Source organism: Agelaius tricolor, unplaced genomic scaffold (assembly GCF_023055355.1).
Source record: "Agelaius tricolor isolate 1412-34295 unplaced genomic scaffold, bAgeTri1.0.p SCAF_70, whole genome shotgun sequence".
Lineage (NCBI taxonomy): Eukaryota > Metazoa > Chordata > Aves > Passeriformes > Icteridae > Agelaius > Agelaius tricolor.
Genome location: NW_027269330.1, coordinates 1,320,375 through 1,341,924, shown reverse-complemented (window position 1 = coordinate 1,341,924; position 21,550 = coordinate 1,320,375). Strand labels below are relative to the sequence as shown.

Genomic DNA, 21,550 nt, shown 5'->3' with positions numbered 1-21,550 from the left:
ATTAGCCCTCGGGGGGGAAGGGGCGGGCTGGGGGATGCAGACACGTCGGGCGAGGTGAGGACTTTATTATCCTGACACCAGACCTTGGGACAGCGGTGAAAACACCCCAATTAGCGCTAATTAGGGCCAGATCTGCGTGTCCAGCCTGCTCTGGGAAAGAGCCATCCCCAAAAAGTGAATTTGCGGGGACTGGTGAGAGCAGAGGGCACCGGGAGCGCCCCAAACCTGAAGGTGGGACGGAGCTCAGCTCAGGTGAGTGCGGGCTCAGGTGTTGGGGGGTCCTTGGGGGTCCCTCCCAGCCTGGGATACCCCAGGATCTATGGACCAGGAGGCGAGGGGAGGGCACTGGTGCTCCTCATCCTCAGAAATGCTGGATCCTGTGCTGCCCACGGTGCTTGGGGCAGAATCCCAACTCCAGAGGCACAAACTTGGCCTGAGCTCAGCCTCTCCGGACTTCCAGGGGGTGGGTGGAAGCCGAGCATGAGAAACAGCCTCGGTTTTCTGTTTAAATCCCCAAAAAGCGCTGGGCCAGCTGCTCTGGTCTCCCTGGAAAGGCTGGCACGGGCAGCAGGGACTGCTGGAATGTGCTGAATGGAGCTGAGATTCCCCAGGGATCGGGAAAAAGAAACCATGAGAGGAGAAATTCAGCCGGATCTCCCGCCACACTCCAAGGCAGGATTATTCCCCAGCACCGTGTTGGTTTCCATGTGATGTTTTTCCTCTGTTTTAGGGTTAAATGGAGCAACTGCAGCGGGTCACGGACCCATGGAAGAGTGTGATCCCTGCTGGAGACAGATTCCTGGATATTCAAGCCTGGAGAAGGGAGATTTAACAGTCGAAACCAGATAAACAAAAATAAGTGAACAGTCCTGGGTGCCTGCTGACAGTTTCCTGCTCTGCTGGGAATCGCTGCTGTGCAGCAGGACATGCCTGCTTGGGCCAAGAAAGGGAAACAACAGGTTATCCAAAAAAGTGAAACAGCATCCGAAAAACAACAGGTATCAAAAAAAGTTTAAAAATCAAAAAAATAACAGGGTACTTAAAGAAATTTATATATAATACCCGAAAAATAGCAGATTACCAAAACCAGCAGGTTCTCCAGAGCTGTCCTGGAGGAAAGGGGAAAGGAAAAGGAAAAGGAGCCCTGATTTCCTGCCAGCTGTCCCCCAACCTCGCCCACTCCAGAACCAGGAGTGCACTCCCAGCGCCTGTCTGGGGCTGCAGTCACTGCCTCTCTCACTGACTGCCCGCCCTGGGCTCCCAGGGCCGGGAAACAGACCCGGAACCGGCGGGTTTCACCCCAAACCCTCGGGTTTTACCCCGAACCGGCGGGTTTTACCCCAAACCCTCGCGTTTTACCCCAAAATTCGGCCGTGACCGCCAGGGGGCGCCAATCGCCTCCCAAAGGGACTCTCAAGTCCCGCCCCCAGCCGAACAAGCTCCGCCCCACCCGCGCGTTAACGCCCGCAGCCCCGCCCCTTAGCAAGCTCCGCCCCATACGGAGACTCTCCTCCTAAATATTCAAATTTAGCTCAGTCTCCGCCTCCTCGGCGCCGTTCTCGCTCCCTCCCCGCTCTCGCGAGAGCCGTGCCCGGAAGCGGCCGAGCCGGCGCTGAGGGGCCGCCCGCCATGGAGGTCCCGCGGGCGCTGCCGCTGCTCTTGGTGCTGTCGGTGCTGCTCCTGAGGCTCTGCGCCTCCGGTACGCCGCGCCGGGACACTGCCGCGGGGGCGGGAGGGGGCGTCGAAGCCCTGGGGCCGCGAGGGGTCAGGCACCGCGCTCGGTTTGGGGGTCTCCTCTCCCCTTGGGGTTCCGCCGCGTTCGGTCACCGGGGGTTCCCCCCCCCACTCTTGGCAACCCCTGATCTCCGTTCCCCCGAGGTTCACCAGGGTTCCCCCCCGCCCTCGGTAACCCCCGCTCCCCGAGATTCACCAGGGGTCACCGGGGTTCCCTCTCCGCCCTTGCCAGCCCCCGCTCCCCCGGGGTTCCCGTTCCCTCTGGGCTCCCCGGCTCCTGTGCCGTGTCCCCCGGGTCCCGCCGCCCCTCTCGGGGTCTCCCCCCGGTGCTCACTGACCGGGCTCCCCGTGTTTGCCGCTGCAGAAGACACCCCGCAGACAGAGTCCGACAGATCTTCCACGGTGTCCCAGGGAGCCGGAGCAGGCGGGGAGCACACCGACACAGCCCCAGGGAACAGAGACGAGCATAAAAACAGTGATAACTCCAACAATGGCAAACCCCAAACGAGCGGCGGGACCAGCACAGATGAAAACACGGCAAACAAACAGCAGGAAAACAACCCAACTGTAAATGGCAGCAACGACGAGAAGGAGAAGAAGAAGAAGGAGAAAGAGGAGTCACAGAAAGGCAGCGGTACAGAGACTGGTCAGCCGGGCCAAGGTGGAAATGGCAGTGATGGAAACAGCAATGGAGGAGGTGGGGGACAAGGAGGTGAAAACCAGAACAGCAACAATGGTAACGCAGGCAGTGGTAACACAGGCAAGACAGGCAGTGATGGCCAGGACAACGCAGGCAGCAGCACTGATGTCCAGGCCAACCCAAACAGTGCCACTGGTAGCCAGGACAATACAGGGACCGGCGGTGTCAGCCAGGGCAATGATGGCCATGGCAGTAAAGACTCCAGCACTGCAGACACGGGCAACCAAAGCAGTGGCACTGGTGGCCAGGGCAATACAGGGACCAGCACTAACGATGGAAATGGCAGCCAGAACAACAAAAACAACCAGCAGAACAGTGTCAGCAAGAACGGCCAGGCTGGCAACCAGGCAGGGGACACTGAGGAGGAGGGCAACAAGGATGACAAGACCAAGGGCAGCAATGACAAGGACGGTCAGAACACAAATGGCAGCAACAACCAGGACAACAGCAACAACAACGAGGCCAACAACGAGGGCAAGGGCAAGGACAGCAAGAGCAAGGACAGCAAGAGCACAAGTGGCAGCACCAACCAGAACAGCAACACCCAGGCCAGCACCAACCAGGACCAGAGCAACACCCAGGATGGCACCAACCAGGACAACAGTGACAAGAACAGGGCTGCCAACAAGGCCAGCACAAACGGGGCCACCAGCCAAGGAGGGCAGCCGGCCCAGACTGAGAGCCAGGGCAGTGCTGCTGGCGAGCAGCCCCAGGGCCAGGACAGTGCTCAGAACTCCCAGGAGGAGCAGAGCCCCGTGTCTCACTCTGCTGCCCCTGCTGGGGATGGTGACAGCTCCTTGGAGAACGAAGAGAGCGCCCTGGAGGACGTGGGCAAGGCTGGGGAGGGCAGTGACACCTCCCTGGAGCAGGACAGGGACAGGAGTGGTCCCTCCCTGCCCAGGCCCCGCTCGGAGAGCAGCCACTTCTTTGCCTACCTGGTGACCACAGCTGTCATTGTGGCAGCCCTGTACGTGGCCTACCACAACAAACGCAAGGTGAGTGCCCTGCCAGCCCTTTCCCCTCCTCCTGACTGGTTCCACACCAGTATCTCCCAGTTTGGTCCACATTCCTGTGGTCCCACAGCGATGGGAGGGTTCCTGTGACCAGGAATGGGTTGGATGTGATGGGAACTGGGTGTTCTCAGCTCTGCCGCTGGTTTTCAGCTGAGAGGTGAAACCACAAAGGGGTGTGGATCTCTCCATCTTATCTCTGCCAGTTTTCTCCTGGCAGTTTTCTGTAGCAGCATCACAAGGTTGGGGTTGTTTTTCCTCACATAAAGCTGGTTTTGAGGGAGGACAAAAAAAGAGAGATAATTCTTCCTGTTTTCTGCTTGTTGAGCAAACCTCATTATCCATCTTAGGAATGGTTGAGTACTGGCATTTACATGTTCCGAGTGCTTGGTCAGGGGAAAAGGGTTGTGGGAGCAGGAAAATGAAAATCCAAAGGTGAGCCTGTGTTGGAAGCTGCTGTTCCACTCACCCTGTCTCCATTTTTCTCTCTCCAAAGATCATTGCTTTTGCTCTGGAAGGAAAAAGATCCAAAACTGGTCGGCGGCCCAAATCTGGTGATTATCAGAGACTGGATCAGAAGGTGAGAGCCAGCCCAAAGTGGGGGTGGCGTGCCTGGTGTGTGTTGGGAACACAAAATATTGTCCCTTTGCATTAGAAAGGGTCCCAAAGCCCCAGCTGAGGCAGCTTAGGAAGCACAGTTTGGTGCAGAAACAGCGTTTTGGAGAAAGTGAGACTGAGGAGTGCTGGTAGAGCTGCCCCAGGGCACAGATGGGAGCTGGGCTGTGCTGGATGTCACTGATCAAAGGGCAGGATTTGTGGAGGAATCCCTTTCTTCTCTCCCTTGAAGCCTTGTTCCACCTCTTGCCCTTCAGATGTGCCTGTAGTTATTCTCTGCCACAGGAAGAGGAAAGTTAGGAAGGCAAAGGCAGGAAGGAGCTCGTGCTTGCTTTGGGAGCTTCTCAGCCCACTCGAGTCTGGACAGAGCAGCAGAGTTAATTCTGAGCTTTCAGGCAGTCCCAACCTTTCCTTTTGCCTTTCCAGATCTAATTCCTGCTCAGATGATGGCGGGGGTGCAGTGCTGCCACAGCTGGATTCCACTCCACGGCAAGGAGGGGAGATGCTTTTTGTTTTGCACCTGCACCTTGATAAAACCTCTCACTTCCCTGAATTGCTCCTTTCCCAGCTGCCTTGTTTTCCCCCTGGGTGTCTGACTGCTGGAAAAGCCAGACCCAGGATTTGTGTCCCAATGCAATGGAATTTGCCATCTGCTGGACTGACCCCTCCTTCTGGGGGGGAATTAAGGATCTGCTGCACAATGAGCCATGGGACTGTCCCTTGCCTGGGAACGAAGCTGCCTTGGTCTCCTCCTGCCCCTCCTTCTCCACCTGTTGGGTTTGGATGCTCAGGTTGGGAGCACCTGAGTTCTCTTGTTTGGCATTGACCCAGCACAGACTCGGATTTGGGGTTTCTCTCCCTGATCAGTCTCACACCCAGATTCCCTTTTTCACACGCACCTCTGGCCATGCTGAAGCAGTTTTTGTAGCTCAAACGCTTTGTGCTGCATGCAGGTCTCTTCCCTCCCAGTGCTCCCAGTTCAGCTGTGTGCACTGGGGGTGCTGGTTGTGGAGGAGGGGCTCAGGCTGGGCTATCCATGCCCTGTTGGCTCAGGGATTCAGATGGGAAGATTGCTTCCTGCCCTTGGCAGGTGCAGGAAGGAAGGAGTGTCAGTCCCTGAGGAGTTTGGGATGAGGGAGGCTCCCAGTGCCTCCAGTGCTGGACTGGTACTGGTCAGCCCAAGGGTTGGTGCCTCACTCACACCTGTGAGGTTTTCATTACTGCAGCTCTACTCCCCAGAGGTTTCTTCAAGCTGGGATGTTTCTGGAGAGGGCACAAAGTACCTGCTTGGCTCCTGCTTTGGATTTTTCCAGGAAAAAAAAGGATTTGAGGAGCCCAGAGCTCCTCACATGGGCACCCAGCTCTGCCACATCAGGTGCCAGGCGTGTGCCAGTCCTGCACTGACTGCACAGGAAGAGTACCAGGATGGTTAAATTCCTCCTGGGGGCTTTTTCTGGCCTTGCCAGGCTTGGGAACCATCAGCTCCTCGCCCTGTGCTCACCTTGGACAAGGGCAGAGCTGTCTCCTGGTCACTGTGAAAGCTGCAGCTCTACTTTTGATTTCTTAATGGTTCATTCCAAGAGGGGAGAGAGGGCCTGGCCTTCTCCAAACCCTAAAATCATCCTTTCCCCTTTTGCTGGCTCTTGGCAAGCATCAGAGTCCCTCTTGGCTTTGAAGAGTTCTCAGGGTTTCCCTAGGAAACATCTAGGATGCTAAAAGGACTTGCAGGAGTTGTTTGGAGGGAGGGCAAAGGGAAACAGGGCTGGGAATGCAGCTCTGGGGAAAAAGGGTGGGAAGCTCCAGGCCCGGAGCCCCTGGGGGATCAGCCAGGCTGGGGGCTGGGGAGGGGAGCACTCGTTGGGCACGGCAGGGAGACAAACCCTGCTGCAGTGTGTGGGGTACCTGTGCTGCTCTGGCCAGGGTTTTTGCAGTGTGTGTGCTTTTTGGAGTGCGACTGCTCTACGCTGGCTTCGTCCTGGTTTGTCTTTTTTTTTTTTTTTTTAATTGAATAATAATTTAGAAAGGCTTTTTATTTTTTCACCGTCTACTTGCTTTTCTATCCTGGGAGCTGTTTCAGACCCTCTCTTGCTCCAGGCTGTGGGAATCCCACCCTGCTGCCAGCAGGGGAGGGGATATTTTGGACCTCAAGCACCGATCCCAGTTGAGCCAAGCATTCCTTAGGGTGACGAGGACACACCTCAGGGTCTGGGGAGGGGCAGGGCTCACAGCAGCCTGAACTGGGGCCTTTTCCCCCAAAATCTCCCCACCAGCACTTCCCGAGGCTGCTGTGTTCTGCCAACAGCCTGGGCTGCCCCAAACCTCTGGGGTTGCTCCCGGTTTGTTGGGTTTATGGTGTTTATGCAACGTGTCCCAAAGGGATCAAGGTGCACAGAACCTTCTCCCTTTGGACACACGTGTTTTCCATGGATGCTGTCTGTTGGTACAGAGGGGGTTTTTGCCAAATATTCCTACTTCTTAGGCTTGAACCAGCACATGATTTGTTTTCTGCTGCAGTGCAATGCACCTTGCTTGGAAGGATCAGAATTTTTTACAGTTCTTTGTACTGTTTTTCTTTTAATTTTCTGTGTGGTGAAATCAGTAAATGGATTAAAAGAGACACAAAAGGTTGAATTTTCACTTCTCTCTTGGTTTTGTGTTTTTTTTCACGTTCTTTGCATGGTTTTCATTGACACCTGGCACCAAAGGTGCAGGGTGGCTCGTCTTTATGCAAAATAAGATTTTTTTATGAAAAGCCTTGTTTCTGTGGAGCTGTCTGTGCTCAGAGCTCCGTGTGCAGCCGGAAGGAGCCCAGACAGGCCCGGGCCAGAGCGGATTTGAAGTTTCCAGTCTGCTTTCCAGGGCCCAGTATCAGCCCAGCTCCACTGGGTGCTCTCAGGTCAGTGCCCAAGAGGAGATTAAACTGTTCTGGACACAGCTTAGTCCTGAGCTCTGCTCTGGGATTTCTCCCTTCTCCTGCAGACAGCCCCCGAGGGCAGTGCCAGCATGTCCCGGCTGGCAGGAGCAGCAGCAGCTGCGACACTGGAGAGGCGCAGAGCAGGGAGAGAAGGTGCCCAGGGCACTCTGGGGAGGGGTTCCTGCCAGCAATGGAAGAACGTCCCTCCTTTCCCCCGCCTCCTTTCCCTCCCAGGAGGAAATCCCGCCTTCCCCTCTCCTCCAGGCCTGGCTGGGAGCAGGGAGGGCTCCTGGCTTTCCTGGGGGTGCGTTACTGACAGCTTGCAGGAGGAAAAAAGGGTGGAAAGGGGGGGTCACAGGAAGAATCCATGGGGATGTGGGGTTGGCAGAGACCTTGCAGAGCCCCCAGTTCCCAGCCCTGCTGCCAGGGGCTCACAGCACTGCTCTGCTCTGTGTCCTTAGGGTGATTTCCCAAAACCCCCCTGCACTGTGCTCCCAGAGCTCGTGAACCCCCCCGCCTGCTCCCACCCTGGTCTCAGAGGGCTGGAAAGGCCCCAGAATGCTTTGGCAGGCAGGACAGGTCCTGTGCCTGGTGCAGGAAGCACTGGGGGCATCCCGGGGGTGGGGAGTGCCCGTGGGGTCATGTGGGGGTGGCTGCCCCCGAGCCAAAGTCCACGAGGGGAAGTAATGTCAAATAAAATCAGAAATGCTTTGCCAGCTGGGTTGGGCTCTGCTTATCGGGGCAGGATTGAGGCATTGTGATAGAGGCAGTTCAGCAGAGAGGCCCTGAGGGTGGAGGAGCTTTCATGCATGAGAAACTGGGTGAAAGCAGGCACAGGGCTGGGGCTGTGCCCTTCAACCCTGCTGCTGCTCTGCAGAGAGAGCTCTGCACCAGCTGGGGCTGGGCTCTGCTCACAGGGGACAGGATGGGAGGAAATGGCCTCAGGCTGGGCCAGGTTGGATGTTGGGAAGATTGCTCCATGGAAACAGCAGTCCAGGCCCTGAGCAGGGGTGGAGACCCCATCCCTGGGGGATTCAGCAGCTGTGTGGATGTGGCACCTGGGGACATGGGGCACTGGTGGCCTTGGCAGTTGGACTTGGTGGTCTCGGGGCTTTTCCAGCCCAGAGGGTTCCAGGGTTCTGTGAAATGCTGCTGCAGCCTCTCCCTGACCTCCACTCTGCCCCCTGGCCTGCAAACCCCATTAACCTCCCCGGGTTTGTTTGATCTCATCTTCCTCTCCTGAAAGCTTTGAGTCCTGCACGGCCTCCTGGGCAAACAGCTGAACCTGGGCTGATCTCACAACAGGTATTTTCCTTATGGGCAAGGCACAGCCAAGCAAACACATCAGCTTTGCCTCTGCATGACAAATTCCATGGCCTGGGACCGTTTGTGTGGATTAAAAAAACACCAACGTGACTGAGATGGCATTTGCAGGGTTAGAGCTCTTTGGGGTGAGAAAAGCAGGAGGAGAGGCAGGTTTGGGTCTCCTTGGAGCTGCAGGGGGAAGGCTGGGTGTCACTGCACTGTTCTGGGCCTGAATCAGATGTTTCTGCTCTCCAGAGGGTCCCTGGGAAGAGGACCTGGCTCTTCTGCCAGGGATCCAGGGGCAGCCCCAGCTGCTCTGGGCACCTGTGCCAGGGCCTGCCCACCCTCCCAGGAACAATTCCCAATTCCCAAGATCCCATCCAGCCCTGCCCTCTGGCACTGGGAGCCATTCCCTGGGTCCTGTCCCTCCATCCCTTGTCCCCAGTCCCTCTCCAGCTCTCCTGGAGCCCCTTTAGGTCCTGAAGGGCTCTGAGCTCTCCCTGGAGCCTTCTCCAGGTGAACACCCCCAGCTCTCCCAGCCTGGCTCCATGGCCTGCTCAGGACCCGCTCCAGAAGCTCCACAACCCTCTGGTGTTGGAGCAGAGCTGGGGGAGGCTCTGCAGGTGGGGTCTCACCTGGCTGGAGGTGCCCAGAGCAGCCTCCCCAGTTCCCTGCTGTGCCCCTGGGCTCCTCGAGGGCCTGCCTCTGGCTGATCTCTCCTGGCAGAGCTCACCTTCTCTGCAAATCCCATCCCATCACTGAATTATCTCTCTGCTCAGTGATCTAATCCTCTTTGCCAGATCAGCCTTCAAGCCTCTTTCCAGGGCTCCTTTCCAGCACGGTCACACTATTCCCTGCTCGGTCACTCACACTGCTCAGCCGCTGGCTCTGGGCTCTGTTTTTCCATGCTTCCATGTTTTTCCGTGCTCCATCAGCACATTCCATCCTGCTTCCCCTTCTCCCTCACAACCCCCAGCCCCGCTGACCCATCATGAGGCACAAACCCCAGGAACATGATCACTATTTTATTGCTTCCAGTCTCACGTGCTTCCCTTCCCATCTGGAGAGGACTTTCATCCTGTTCCCAAGCTTTTACCAGCAGACAGAAGGACTTTGTGGCTGCTAAAGGAGCATCAGCTTGTTCCACGGATGCCTTGGGGCAATGGGGGAGAGCAGCACCCGAACACTGGGAATTCTGGAGGGCTGGGGTCCTGCTGCTCCCAGGAATGACTCTGGAAGCACTGGACAGCCTGCAAGCTCTCACACAGCTCTGGGGCTGCAGGTGGAGGTGGGCTTTGGCTGGGGTCAGTGATCCTGATGGGATCAAGCAGCCACAGGAGTTGCTGGTGCTCCCGTTTTGGGGTTATCTTGACTTCTCTCCTGGCCACAACAGCTCCTGGGGACTCCCTTCATGGCCAGGGCCCAGCACTGGACACGATGGTGGAAGGGGATGCATTTTTTTGGCAGGGGTGAGGTCCAACACAATCTGTCTGGGAATAGGAACGGCATCGCCCTGGATGAAATCCCTCAGCTTGGCACAGAGACGGGTCTGCTACAGGTGTGTGGCGGCTGGGGTGGCGTGCTGGGGAGCAGGGGCCCTGCTGGGGCATGGCAGCCTTTAGTCTCCCTTCTTGGCGTGGGCGGCCTGCAAGCGCATCTTCAGCCTCGCCACGTCCGCGTACAGGTTGCGCTTGAGGACGGTGCTGGCGCAGATGATGGCTCCCTGCAGGGCCCCCATGAAACCCCCCATGCACAAATCCTGCCCTGCAAGAAGGGAGCAGCAGATGAGGTCCCCCCGAGAGCAGCCCTCGGTCCCCGCTCCATCCCAGCCAACCATCAGGGGTGGTTTGGGCATCACCTCCCAGCTGCCCCCGCACCATCCCTGGGCTCTGAACCACGACCCCCTGCCCTTGTCTCCAGCAGGAAATCCCCACTGTGCCCTGGGCAGGGAGACGGCCCCCAGAGCTGGGGGAGCACAGCCCTTCCCTCCTCCCCTGGGACCACGGAACTCTGCTTTTCCAGGCGTTATCCCACTGCCCCACGGCGGCTCTTCCCATTATTCCATTTCAGGATTGCAGGTTTTCCCCGCCCCATCCTGCTGCCCCGGAGCTGTCCTGCTCTGAGGACGCTGGTGGCCCTGTCACCTGTCAGGTAGAGGTTGGGCACGGCCGTGTCTGCCCGCAGGGCGGCAATGGCCTCGGCCTGCAGGCGGGGGATGCCGTGGTCAGCGCCGTAGAGCTCGCCGTGGGGACTGGCAAGGTAGTGCTGGTTGGTGAGGGGAGAGCCACCCGAGAGGTACTCGATCTGTGGGGGACAGGGACAGGGTGGTCATCCTGGGATGGCCATCCAAATCTGCCCAGCTTGGATGGGGATTGGAGCAAGCTGGTCTGGTGGAAGGTGTCTCTGCTCATGATGGGGTGGAACTGGATGAGCTTTAAGGTCTTTTCCAACCCAAACTATTCCAAGACTCCATAGTCATTGGGTAGGTAGAGGGGAGGACCCCTGAGCCCCGTGTTTCCTCACCCGGCCCTCGATGCGAGGGTAGAGCTTGTAGACAGTCTGCATGATGGCATCCACAAAAGTCTTCTTCAGGTCCTCATAGTCATCCCCCCTCTTGTGGACCTGCTTGTCCTTCCACTCCTCGAACCACTCGTACCTGGCGAAGGTGACGATGGCCAGCGTGGATTTTCCTGCAGGAGGACAAGGCTGGGGTGCTTGTCCCTCTGCCCACCCTCATCCCACCCTGTCGCTGCCCCAAATCTGGGGGATGTCCCCAGATCTTTGGGGTTCCATGTCCTTCATCCAGGCACCCCAAAGACTGCATTCCATGAGCCCTGCCCAGCTTTGGGATGGATGCCCGAGTGGAAACTCCTTGTTCGGGATCACCAAACCCCATCAGGAGTTTTGAAACCCCTCGCAAGCGTTTGTGGCTGGGTGTCAGCCTCACCTGGGTGCCTCATTTCCCAGGTGGGGTCCTTGGACGATGGCGAGGTGACAAAGAGCAAGGGGATGTTGTTGGCAGCTTCTTCTCTGGAGGAAGCCAGGTAGCGCTGCATGCTGCACGAGAGGGAAGGGCTGAGCTGGGGCCCAGGCACAGCTCCCCCTGAGTCACTGCCCAGGAATCCATCTCCTCACGCTCAACCAAGCACATCCAAGGGGAAGCCAAACCTACATTCCATCCAGGTCGTTCCCTGGGAACATGAAGTAGTTGATGGGCTCCAGCCCCAGCTCCTCCCTTGAGCCACTGAGGCCCACGAAGACGGTGAAGCCCCCCTCGCCAGGGCTCAGCATGTGGAGCTGGGCCTGGATCTCTGCAGCGTGGAGGGAAAAAGGGCAATTAGAGGGGGAAATCAGGCTTTTCTAGCAACCTCGGATACAGAGGAGTGGCTTCTCCAATCCTGGTGCTTTCCCACCAAACCCTGACCCTTCCCACCCACACAAACCATCCCCTTGCCACTCAGCTGTGCCCCTTCCACCCAATGTGCCCCTTCCATCTGGCTGTGACCCTTCCACCTGACTGTCACCCTTCCACTTGTGATCCTTCCACCTGGCTGTGACCCTTCCACCTGACTGTCACCCTTTCACCTGGCTGTGACCCTTCCACTTGTGACCCTTCCACTTGTGACCCTTCCACCTGGATGTGACCCCTCCACTTGTGACCCTTCCACCCAACTGTGCCCTTTCCACCTGGACTGTGCCCCTTCCCAAGCACCTCTGTCCCCTTCCCCCCATCCTTCCCCCTTCCAGAAGATTTTCTAGGACACTCTACCAACTCCCGCGAATTTCAGGGCCCTGCACTGTGTATTTTAGGAAACCCTCGCACCAAACCAGGATTTCCCCAGCCACAGCCAGTTTGGGCCAGTTAATTTAAGCAGAATGAAACCCCCGCGAAGAAAGGAGCGGCCAGGGCTGGGTTTTGCGGGCTTGGCACAGGAGCGCCGGGGGGTTTGCAGGGTTAATTGGTAAATCGGCTTTCCCCCGGGGCTCCGGGCGGGATTTAACGCCGCAACCCCGGCGGAGCCCGGCGCTGACGCCGCACCCGGCAGAGCCCGCGCCTCCGCCGGCAGCAGCCGCTCGTAGGTGTTGAAGATCCCGGCGTCCGAAATGACCACGGGAGCAAAGATATCCACGGAATCCTGGCCTTTCCTGACGCTCACACCTGGCAGGGGGAATCCAGAGGGGGGAGAATGAGGTGCTGGTGAAAGGAGCCCCCCTTTGGGAGCGGCCCCGTGGCCGGTGCTCACCGCAGGCTCTGCCCTGGGCGTCCAGCAGGATCCTCTGCACCGGCGCCTTCCCAAAGACGTTTCCTCCGGCCCTGCGGATCACGGGGATGGTGTGGAAGGCGATTTCCCCCGCCCCGCCCTTGGGGTACCAGGCGCCGTGCAGGAAATGATTCACCAGGATGCTGTGCATGGAGAAGCTGGCCTTGGAGGGGAGCACACCTGGGAAAAGGGGTGGGTGTGGGCAAATCGTGGGCTTGGAGCTTATCCTGAACGTTTTAAGATGAAGAACACTTGGTACATTCCCTTGTACAGGAATGATGTCAGCCCATGGGGAAGATGAAGAACGCAGAGGGAAAGAGATGGAGATGAGCAATGGGGACGTGTCACCTGCCAGTGACTTGGGGACAAGGATGCTGGTGAAGCACCCACCAGAACATTCCTGCCAACCTTCCAAAAAGGGGGTTCTTACCTTTTTCCTGTTTCTAAAGAGCTTAACGTGACCCCAGGGCCTCCTGGTCACCTACCATAGGTGGGGAAGATGTAGCTGAGGACAGCCCGGAGCTCAGGGTTGGGGGTGAGACCATCCACCACCTCCTTGAGGCTGCGTGAGGCCAGCTGGGAGAAGGAGCAGAGCCGTGGGAGCAGCCTGGAGCAGGTCAGGAGCTTGGCCAGGAACCTCGGGAGCATCTTCAGGATCCCCAGCAGCACAACCCCACGGCCAGCACTCTGCAGGGAGAAACAGGGGCTCAGACATGCCCCAGACGTGCTCCAAAGCAGTTTTTCCCCTTGAATTCACTGCTGGGGAGCTGTGGGCAAGGGGAGTGAGTACTGGCTCCCTCAAAAACCTTCCCTCAAAAACCTCCTTCAAGAGAAGCTTCCGCCGAAAACTTCCCCATTGAAACGCCTCCAGAGAGTTCCTCCCAAAAAACTTCCCCAAAAGTTGCCCCCAAAAAAATGGTTCTTGAGAAAAACTTCCTTAAAGACCTCCGCCCCAACTCCTTAAAGAACTTCTTCTTTAAAGAAATCTCCCCCAAACATCCGTGATGCTGCATTTTTGAGGCAGAAAGGGGCGATTTTGCCCGATTTCGAGACTGGCGTGTTTCCCCACGCTTTTGGGGTGATGCCATCATTCCCTGGGGGTGCCCAGCTCCAGGTGCCAGGGGGGCTCCCCTCGCTGTGTGACCCCCCAGACCCAGGCTCCCCTGGTGCTACCCCACCTTCACCAAGCGCTGGAACTCGTCGATGGCCGCCGCCTCCCCGGGGAACTGCTCCTTCAGCCTCCGGAAATATTCCCTCTCCCCAGAGTGGATGTGGAAGGTCTTGCCAGAGCCCTGGGGGTCCCCCAGAACCACGGCATCGTAAGTGGCCGGCAGCGGGGCCCACTCCAGCTGCCCATCTGTCAGCTGGTCCACCAGGAACCGCATCAGGGAGCCCTCCTGCATCTGCCCCACGTAGTGGATCCCTAAAATAGACATTTTTTCCTTTATTTTCCTTTTTTTTCCTCTATTTTCCTCTTTTTTCCCTTATCTTCACCTTCTTTTTTCTTTCATTTTCCCACCCCAGGACACACTAAACCCACCATCCCCACCCCATCAGCTCCACGTGGAAAGGGAAAATCTGGGATGCACCTGCCGCCCAGCTGGGGTGAATGGCACTGACCACCGTGTCTTTATCTGGTAATTTTGAGTTTTGTTACACTTTGCTATCCATCTCTGCTGTAAATAATCAATCCCAGTGATTCAGGGACATACAGAGCTGGACTTTGTCTCACCACAAGAAGTTTTCCAGCAAGAAATGTCCTGAGGTGACATCCCCCAGGCTGGGAACCACACAGGGGCTGGCTGTTGGGAATTTGGGGCTTTGGTATCCTACACCCAGAGGGTTTTGGGGTGAAAAGCAGCAGAATGGTTTGTGTAACAGGAGCTGTGTGCAGGGGAGCTCCCACACAGCTGTGGGGAATTTTGGGGGTTTAGTTTCCTGTACCCAGAGGGTTTTGGGGTCAAAAGCAGGAGAATGGTTTGTGTAACACGAGGAGTGTGCAGGGGAGCTCCCACCCTGAGAGTATCCCCTGCCCCTCCCTGGGCTCCGGGGGGATTTGGGGCCCCGAACGGTACCGGTGTCGAACTCGAAGCCCTTCTCGGTGAAGGTGTGGCAGCAGCCCCCCAGCTTGCCGTGCTGCTCCAGCACCAGCACCCGCCGGCCCGCCTTGGCCAGCAGCGCCGCGGCCGCCAGCCCGCCGATGCCGCTGCCCACCACGATGGCATCGAGCTCCGCCGGCACCTTCTCTGCCGAGAACGCTGCGGGACACGGGGGCGTCACCGGCGGGATCCCCACGGAGGAACGGGGACCCCCGGAACCGCCGTGAGAGGGGGGACACTGGGGGACAATGCCACTCTGGCGGGGTCCGTGACACCCGGGGTGACAATGCCACCCTGGGGAGGGGGTCCATGACACTCGGGTGGTGCCACCCCGGGGGATGTCGCTGCGGGGAGTTAATGGCAGCCCGGCGTGGTGGTCCTGTCCCGAGGATGATCCACACCCCGGGCTGGCGATGCTTCCCCGGGTCTGATCCCGCCAGGGGAGTCGGTGCCCCGGGGGTCCCGTACCTGTCTTGACGACGGTCCTGCGCACCGCCTTGTCGGTGACGAGCGGGCCGGGCGGGCGGCGGCTGTCGGTGGCGAAGGGGTTGCGGCTGCCCGAGCCCCGCAGGAGCACGAGGGAGAGGACGAGGAGGAGGAGGAGGAGGAGAAGGGGGGCGAGGAAGAGCAGCGCCTGCAGCCCCATGGTCCTGCGGGAGCCCCGCTGTGCCGGGAGCCGGGAACAGCGGCGGGGACGGGAACAGCGGGCATGGGGGTGGCTCCGGCGGGGGCGGGGGGACCGCGGGGAGGAGCGGGGGCGGGCACTGGGAGCTGGGACCAGGAAGTGGCTTTGGGCACCGGGAGCCGGTCCTGGGCACTGGGAACTGGGACTGGGCACCGGGAGCTGGTCCTGAGCACTGGGAATTGAGACTGGGCACTGGGAACTGGGACTGGGCACCGGGAGCTGGGACTGGGAAGTGAGAGCTGACACTGGGCACCAGGAGCTGGCGCTGAGAGCTGGCGACACCGGGAGCTGGCACTGGCATACTGAGAGCTGGGACTGGCACTAGGCGGTGGCACTGGTGTCGCCAGGTCTGGTCGCCCCTCTGCAGGCTCCGGGAGCCCCGAGTCCCGTTCCGGGCACCCGCCCCGTTCCAGCTCCGCCGTTCGGGCCACGCCTCCGCCCCGTGCGCCTCCGTTTCCGCGTCGCGCGACGCACGAAGGGAATTGTAGTCCCGCGTGCCATCCCTAGCGGGCGGAGGTGCGGACTACAGCTCCCGGCGTGCAGCCCGGTCGCGCCTGCGCAGTGCGGTGGCCTCGGGCTGGGGGAGCTAGAGGGGTCAGAGGGGCTGGAACGGGAACGGGTCTGGAACGGGCTCCTGAGGGGCTGGACCGGGTCTGGAACGGGTTCCTGAGGGGCTGAGACGGGCTCCTGAGGGGCTGGGGGCGCCGAGGGCAGCAGGAGGCTCCTGAGGGGCTGTCAGTGGCCGGGACGCCCCCGTTCTCACCAGCCGGTGCCCTTCTCTCCCGCAGGCCATGAGCGGCGCCGCGGGCTCGGAGCGGCCGGAGGAGCGGCCGGAGGAGCGGCAGCGCGTGGTGCCCCCGGCAAGTCCCGTCCCGAGCGTGTCCGGCCGGAGCCCCCCCAGCCGAGACCCGCGGCGCCCCCGCCTCAGGGGTGCCAGCCCCCCACTTCCCTCCTTTGCTCCATTTCTACCGTTACAACCACATAAAATCCTCCTGAGGGTGCAGACCCTCCCTGAAGGGGCCCGAGCCGGGGAGCACGGGGGGTGTTCCCTGGGGAAAAGCTTGGGATTGGGGTGGGCTGGAGTTTGGGGTCTGCCGCGGGGGTGACGCTGTGTTTGTTCCCTCTGTCCCCCTCAGATTCCAGCTCTGGGGCAGGGAGGTGTCCTGCAGGAGCTGGTGCTTGCAGAGGGGCAGCCCCCAGAGCCTGGTGAGCTTTTCCTGCTTCCCTTGGATCGGTCCTGGCGTCTCCTGGTGGGAAAGTCACCTGCGAGCCCCCAGGGATCAAGCAGGGAGGGATCTCTCATTCAAATCCGTCTGGTCCCAGATCATTCCCCAAACTCACCCAAAACAAACCTTGTGGGGTGGCTCCGGTTGGGATTTTCCTTGGAAAAGAGGAAACACAGCCCTAGGGTGTCCTGAGAGGGGCTGGGGGCAGCCCCCACTCCGTGCCTGCCCCCAGATCTGACTCTTGTACCCCTTCCCTCGGGCAGGGATCGGCGAGGAGCAGCGCCAGGCCCAGGAGGAGTGGGAGGCTCTGGAAGAGATCCAGTCAGGTACTGGGACTAACTGGGAAGGAGGAAAGGGATGGGTGGGGGCGAAGCGGGGCCGTTATTTGGGGTCAGGGGAGGGAGAAGGCGGGAGGTTCATTTTTCCCCTTGTTCCCCACGGCTTCCTTCTCCTGGAACCGGGGATCATTCGGGGTGAAATCAGGGCTCCGTGAGGGTCTGACCCGCTCCCTGCCTCCCTGCAGGGCCGGGGGGCACCTTGGGCGCGGCCCCCCCTCCGATTTCCTTCTCGGAGGCGCTGCAGCACTTCCAGAGCGCGGAGCTGCCCTCCAGCCGGGTACGGCCGGGCTCCGGCTCCGTTCCTTACCTGGAGAGGGGCACCAGCCCCCGCCCCGCCTCCGCCGCGCCCCCTGAGCGCTCCGGGCTCTTCTTCCTCCCGCAGGGCACGGCCCGGGCTCCGGGGCGCCGCGGCATCCTGGCTGCCCTGCTGCGCTGCCTCCGCGGGCCGCCCCGGCTCCGCCCGCAGCTCCGCGGGGAGCAGGAGCTGGCGCTGGCCATGGCACAGTGTGAGTGGCCCCGGGGCGCCCTTCGTGCCCCGCTGGATCCCATCCCCGCTCCCCGGCCCTTCTGCCCCTCAGTCCGGGGGGAACGGGGTGGGAATCACCCGCTCCCCTGGCATGAGGGGGGCACACGCACATGGGAACCCTGGGCCTGTGGGTTTTGGGGACCAGTGGCCTTTTCTGGGCACCGAGAGGGTTTTTCAGGTGCCAAGCTGTGCTTTTTAGGTGCTGTGAGGGTGTGGGTTTCGTTTTGGGCACTGAGGGACATTTTCTGTGTTTTTTAGGGTGTTGAAGGGTGAGTTTGGGGGTTTTTAGCACCAAGAGGCATCTTTTGGGTGCTGAGGGGTGTTTTTGAGAAACGGGGGATTTTTAGGGTGCCGTGGGGCTCGGGTTTGGCTGCTGAGGGTTTACAATGCCAAGGGGCATTTTTAGGTAACAAGGGGTTTTTTTGGAGGACGTGAGGTGTTTTTTAGGCCCCAGTGAATGTTTTTGGGGGCCAAGGGGTGTTGTTGGGGCACGGAGGGATGTTTTTCAGACGCCAGGGCTGTCGTGAGCAGCCGGGTGGTGTCTCCCTCCTGCAGGTGCCCTGGATGACTCGGAGCGGGTGCACATGCGGATCCTGCAGACCATCTACCGGCAGCTGACGCGCTCCAGGCTGGGCTGCCCGCGCTACGGGGCACACTGGGAGGAGCTGGGCTTCCAGGGTAGCACAGGGAGCACCCCTCTGCCTGGGGACATCCCCAAAATCCGTCCAAACCTCCCCTGGAACCTCCCCGTTCCATCCCAGCTCCCTCAGGCACTCCCTGTGCTCCAGAGCCAGCTCCACTGGCCTCCCTTGGACATACTCCAGCACCTCAATGTCCTCCTGGGACCCCAAAACTGATCCCAGGCTTTGATCACCTCAATCCTCCCACTCCTCTCCATATCCCTACAAAATTCCCAGGGGCACTCTCAGTCCCTTTGACCATAGAAGAATTAAACCAAACTGGCTCCAGTACCACATCTGGACCGGGTGGCTGGGTCATCCCAGTACCATGTTCCTAAAACAGCTGGTAATTCCTGGAGAGGTGTGGGATGGTGGGGTGGGGCAGGGGCTGGTTAATGCCCAGATGGGCGAGGTGATGGCCCCATCAGGGAAACGCCCTGCAAGATTTCCCTCAGGAAAGGGAATCCCAGGACTGCTGGACTCTGGAAGTGCAGTGTCAGGGAGTACAGGGAGCAAACAGCCCGTGGAGGTGGGAAGGGGGCAGGGGTGACTCCAGGCTGTCTCTCACCCTCCCAGGTGCAGATCCTGGGACTGACCTGCGTGGGACAGGAATGCTGGGGCTGATGCAGATCCTGTTCTTTGTCCTGGACTCCCGGACGCTGCCGCTGGCACGGGAGATCTTCCAGCTCTCCCAGCATGAAACCCAGGCATGACCTTCCCCTTCCTCCCTGCCAGGGGGTCTCCCTTGGAGTTCCCAATGCTCTGGGAGAGGGAAGAACCAAAACCTTCTCTTCTGAGTTTTTTTGGGATGCTGAAGCAGCCTTGTGCTCGTGAGGGGAAGAAGATGGTGCCCAGGAGCACCGGTCTAGGCTGGAGCAGAGCTGTATTTATGCTGGGAATGGGATTTTAGGGGTCTGATACTGGCTTGGAGCAGGATAAACAGGCTGGAGAGCTGGGCAACAGAAAAATGGGAGTGAGTAGAGACATTTTAGTCTGGGTTTGAGCCTGGGTACAAGATAGGCTCAGCCCTCAGCATCCATCCAAGCCAGGGGTCTGTAGGGCTGTTATCCCAGTGCGTGGACCCCATCCTGTGGATTTGTGGATGCATGGATGCAGTGTCAAAAGGCCAGAGGTGCCAGAGAGGAGGAGAGTTTTTCAGCTGAGCTTCTTTAATGCTGGGATTGTGGTTGTTTTCCAGAATTTTCCCTTCTGCATCATGTCTGTGAACATCACCCGGATCGTCATCCAGGCGCTGCAGGAGGAGCGGCTCTCCCGGTGAGCGGGGTTGGGCTTGGGCTCTCAAGCTGCATCCTGGGCTGTTCCCCTGCCCAGGAGGTGGCTGAGCCCTCTCCTGCTGTAATAATAATCAGAGGGGACTCAGTTTCTTCATGCAGAAAAGCCAATTCTTTATTCACATAACTCATTTTACAGTTTTCACCTATCTCATGTGTAACTCCATCTGGCTGGTAGTTTTCTTGCTAATCAATTAATTGGTTAAAAAGTGCCTGTGTGTGTAAGACTCTCTCCATCTACAAGTGTCTACACTTAGTGGATTCTCATGGGACAGATCAATTTTTATGGACAGATTTCTATTTCCCTTCAAGAACAGGTGTCTGTGCTAACAGGCTTTTCACTCCCAACATTCTTCCGCATGGAACCTCCAACGTATCGCTCGCTTAGCTAGACCAGCAGGGCCTAAACCACATTTTTAATCACCCATAGCAGTTTGAATTGTCAGTAATGCCTGTGCTCCCCTGCAGGGAGTGCAACCGGCGGCAGCAGGTGATCGGGGTGCTCAACGACCTCTACGCCGCCGCCTTCCTGCGCCTCTCGCGCCTCTGGGAGCAGCAGCACGGCACCGTGGCCAACGCCGGCTCCTTCCTCAAGGGTTCGTCCTCACAGCTGCTCCTTCCCCTGCCCGCTGGCGTTCCCAGTTTAATCCCCACACTGAGGGTTTTCCAATCTTCCCTGTCCCAGGGATAGCTTTCCTCACGTTTTCCACCCCAGGGGGATGCTCGAGGTGGGTGACACGTGGGGACATTCCCTGCTGGGAGCCATGGCTTAGCCCCTGTCCGTGAATTACTTACTCCAGAGAGGAAAGCTGTCAGTGGGAGCAGTGTATCCCTCAGAAACCCGGATCCAGCTGGCACTGCTGGGCTCCAGCTTCACCCCATCTCCCCTGCACCCCAATTTTAGGGTGCTTAGGCTGGCACTCTGCTCCCTCATCCCAAGGAAAGCACCAGCCTGCCCTTTCCCAAGGGAAAATGTCAGGACACCAGATGTTTTGGACCCTTGGCACCATCCAGGCCTGCTCTCCTCAACCTTTTCCCCCTCTGACCTTTCCAGAGCTGGAATTATCCACCAAAAAGAAGCCGAGGCAGCTGCTGAAATCCCTGGAAGCCTACCTGAGCCGTGGCCTTCAGCCTCCCTCCCCTCCCTCCCCCCAGATCCACTTCACCAGCATTTGTGACCCTGGGGTGGAGCTGGAGGGAGATTCCTGACTGCTCTGACACGGAGTGGGACCTGCACAGGGAATTCTGCTGGTGGATCAGCCCTTGGAGGGACACACACCGGTGTTCCCCTGGCTTGGGGGCTCGGGAAGGGCCAGGAGAGGTCACAGAGCTGGGATTTTGCCTGCTCCAGGTGGAACTTTCTGGAAGCAAAGGAGGAGGAGGTGGTAGAGCAGGGGATTCCGTGAGCTGGCACTGGGATAGTCCCTGTCCCCACCCCAAATCCAGGGTCCCACCTGGGTCCCAGCCCCAGCAGTGCCTGGAAGGGGTAACCCCCACTTTGGGGGGCTGTGTCAGACCCCCAGGGTCACTGTGGGCTGTCAGCACCCAAAAAGGTTATTAAAGGGGGGAGACAAGGGATCTGGTGGGAAAGAGTTTAGGATTTGCCACTGGACTCTGTGTCTGGAGGAAGGAAAGGAGAACTGGGGGTGCCCAGAGTCCACTTTGGGGTGAAAAAGGTGTTCAGGAGAAGAGAAACAAGGGTTGAGAGCTCCAAGGAGGAGGGGAGAGGTTATTCCCTCTGGGAGCTCAGGGCCAGTGCTTGGGAATGTCCCCAGGCCCCTAAAAATGGGGAAAAGCAGCCCCCAAAGCCCAAATCTGGAGAGAAATGAGGGGTTTGGAGAAGTGGGAGCTGGGGGAGAATGGAACTTGGTGGCCCCAGCGCCCCTGAGAGGGCAATGATTCCTGGGGGCTGGGAATGCTTCTGGATGGAAAAAAAAAAAAAAATAAATGGAGAAAAAGCAGCCTGGAGTTGGGGTTTGCTGTCCTGATCTTGAGTTATTGTGGAAATTGGAGGGGGAATCCTTTTCAGGTGTTTTGGGGGAACAAAGATGTGGGGGGTCGGGGCCGTCTTGCACCTGTGGGAACACATTTGGGAGTGGTGTCTGAGATCTGGGATAAGAGGGGGATAGGAAAGACGAGAGAAAAGGGAAAAAGGATGGCATAA

The 21,550-nt window shown here is 58.9% G+C and overlaps 3 protein-coding genes across 4 annotated transcripts; 2 read left to right on the top strand and 1 right to left on the bottom strand.

Annotated features, from left to right (window-relative positions):
- The first annotated feature begins 1,552 nt into the window (after positions 1-1,552).
- On the top strand, positions 1,553-13,383 carry TGOLN2 (trans-golgi network protein 2). 2 transcript variants are annotated; one of them, XM_071417809.1, is made up of 4 exons: positions 1,553-1,699; positions 2,099-3,429; positions 3,941-4,024; positions 12,814-13,383. In XM_071417809.1, the coding sequence occupies exons 1-4, from the start codon at positions 1,630-1,632 to the stop codon at positions 12,817-12,819; spliced, it is 1,491 nt and encodes a 496-aa protein (XP_071273910.1). In that variant the 5' UTR covers positions 1,553-1,629; the 3' UTR covers positions 12,820-13,383. The 2 variants fall into 2 exon arrangements, with proteins under 2 accessions (XP_071273910.1, XP_071273909.1); XM_071417808.1 differs by lacking the exon at positions 12,814-13,383 and adding an exon at positions 4,486-6,696.
- On the bottom strand, positions 9,291-15,661 carry RETSAT (retinol saturase). The gene is made up of 11 exons (XM_071417792.1): positions 15,108-15,661; positions 14,616-14,798; positions 13,719-13,963; positions 13,026-13,227; positions 12,523-12,720; positions 12,318-12,437; positions 11,451-11,589; positions 11,226-11,335; positions 10,802-10,968; positions 10,423-10,582; positions 9,291-10,042 (listed from the first exon to the last, which is right to left on the bottom strand). Exons 1-11 carry the CDS (start codon positions 15,283-15,285, stop codon positions 9,897-9,899), a joined length of 1,848 nt encoding a protein of 615 aa, XP_071273893.1. The 5' UTR covers positions 15,286-15,661; the 3' UTR covers positions 9,291-9,896.
- Positions 15,662-16,112: 451 nt separating this feature from the next.
- On the top strand, positions 16,113-21,166 carry ELMOD3 (ELMO domain containing 3). Its single transcript, XM_071417815.1, has 10 exons — positions 16,113-16,184; positions 16,461-16,530; positions 16,814-16,876; positions 17,074-17,165; positions 17,271-17,394; positions 17,970-18,092; positions 18,671-18,801; positions 19,293-19,369; positions 19,855-19,982; positions 20,441-21,166. The coding sequence occupies exons 1-10, from the start codon at positions 16,116-16,118 to the stop codon at positions 20,593-20,595; spliced, it is 1,032 nt and encodes a 343-aa protein (XP_071273916.1). The 5' UTR covers positions 16,113-16,115; the 3' UTR covers positions 20,596-21,166.
- Positions 21,167-21,550: the final 384 nt, after the last annotated feature.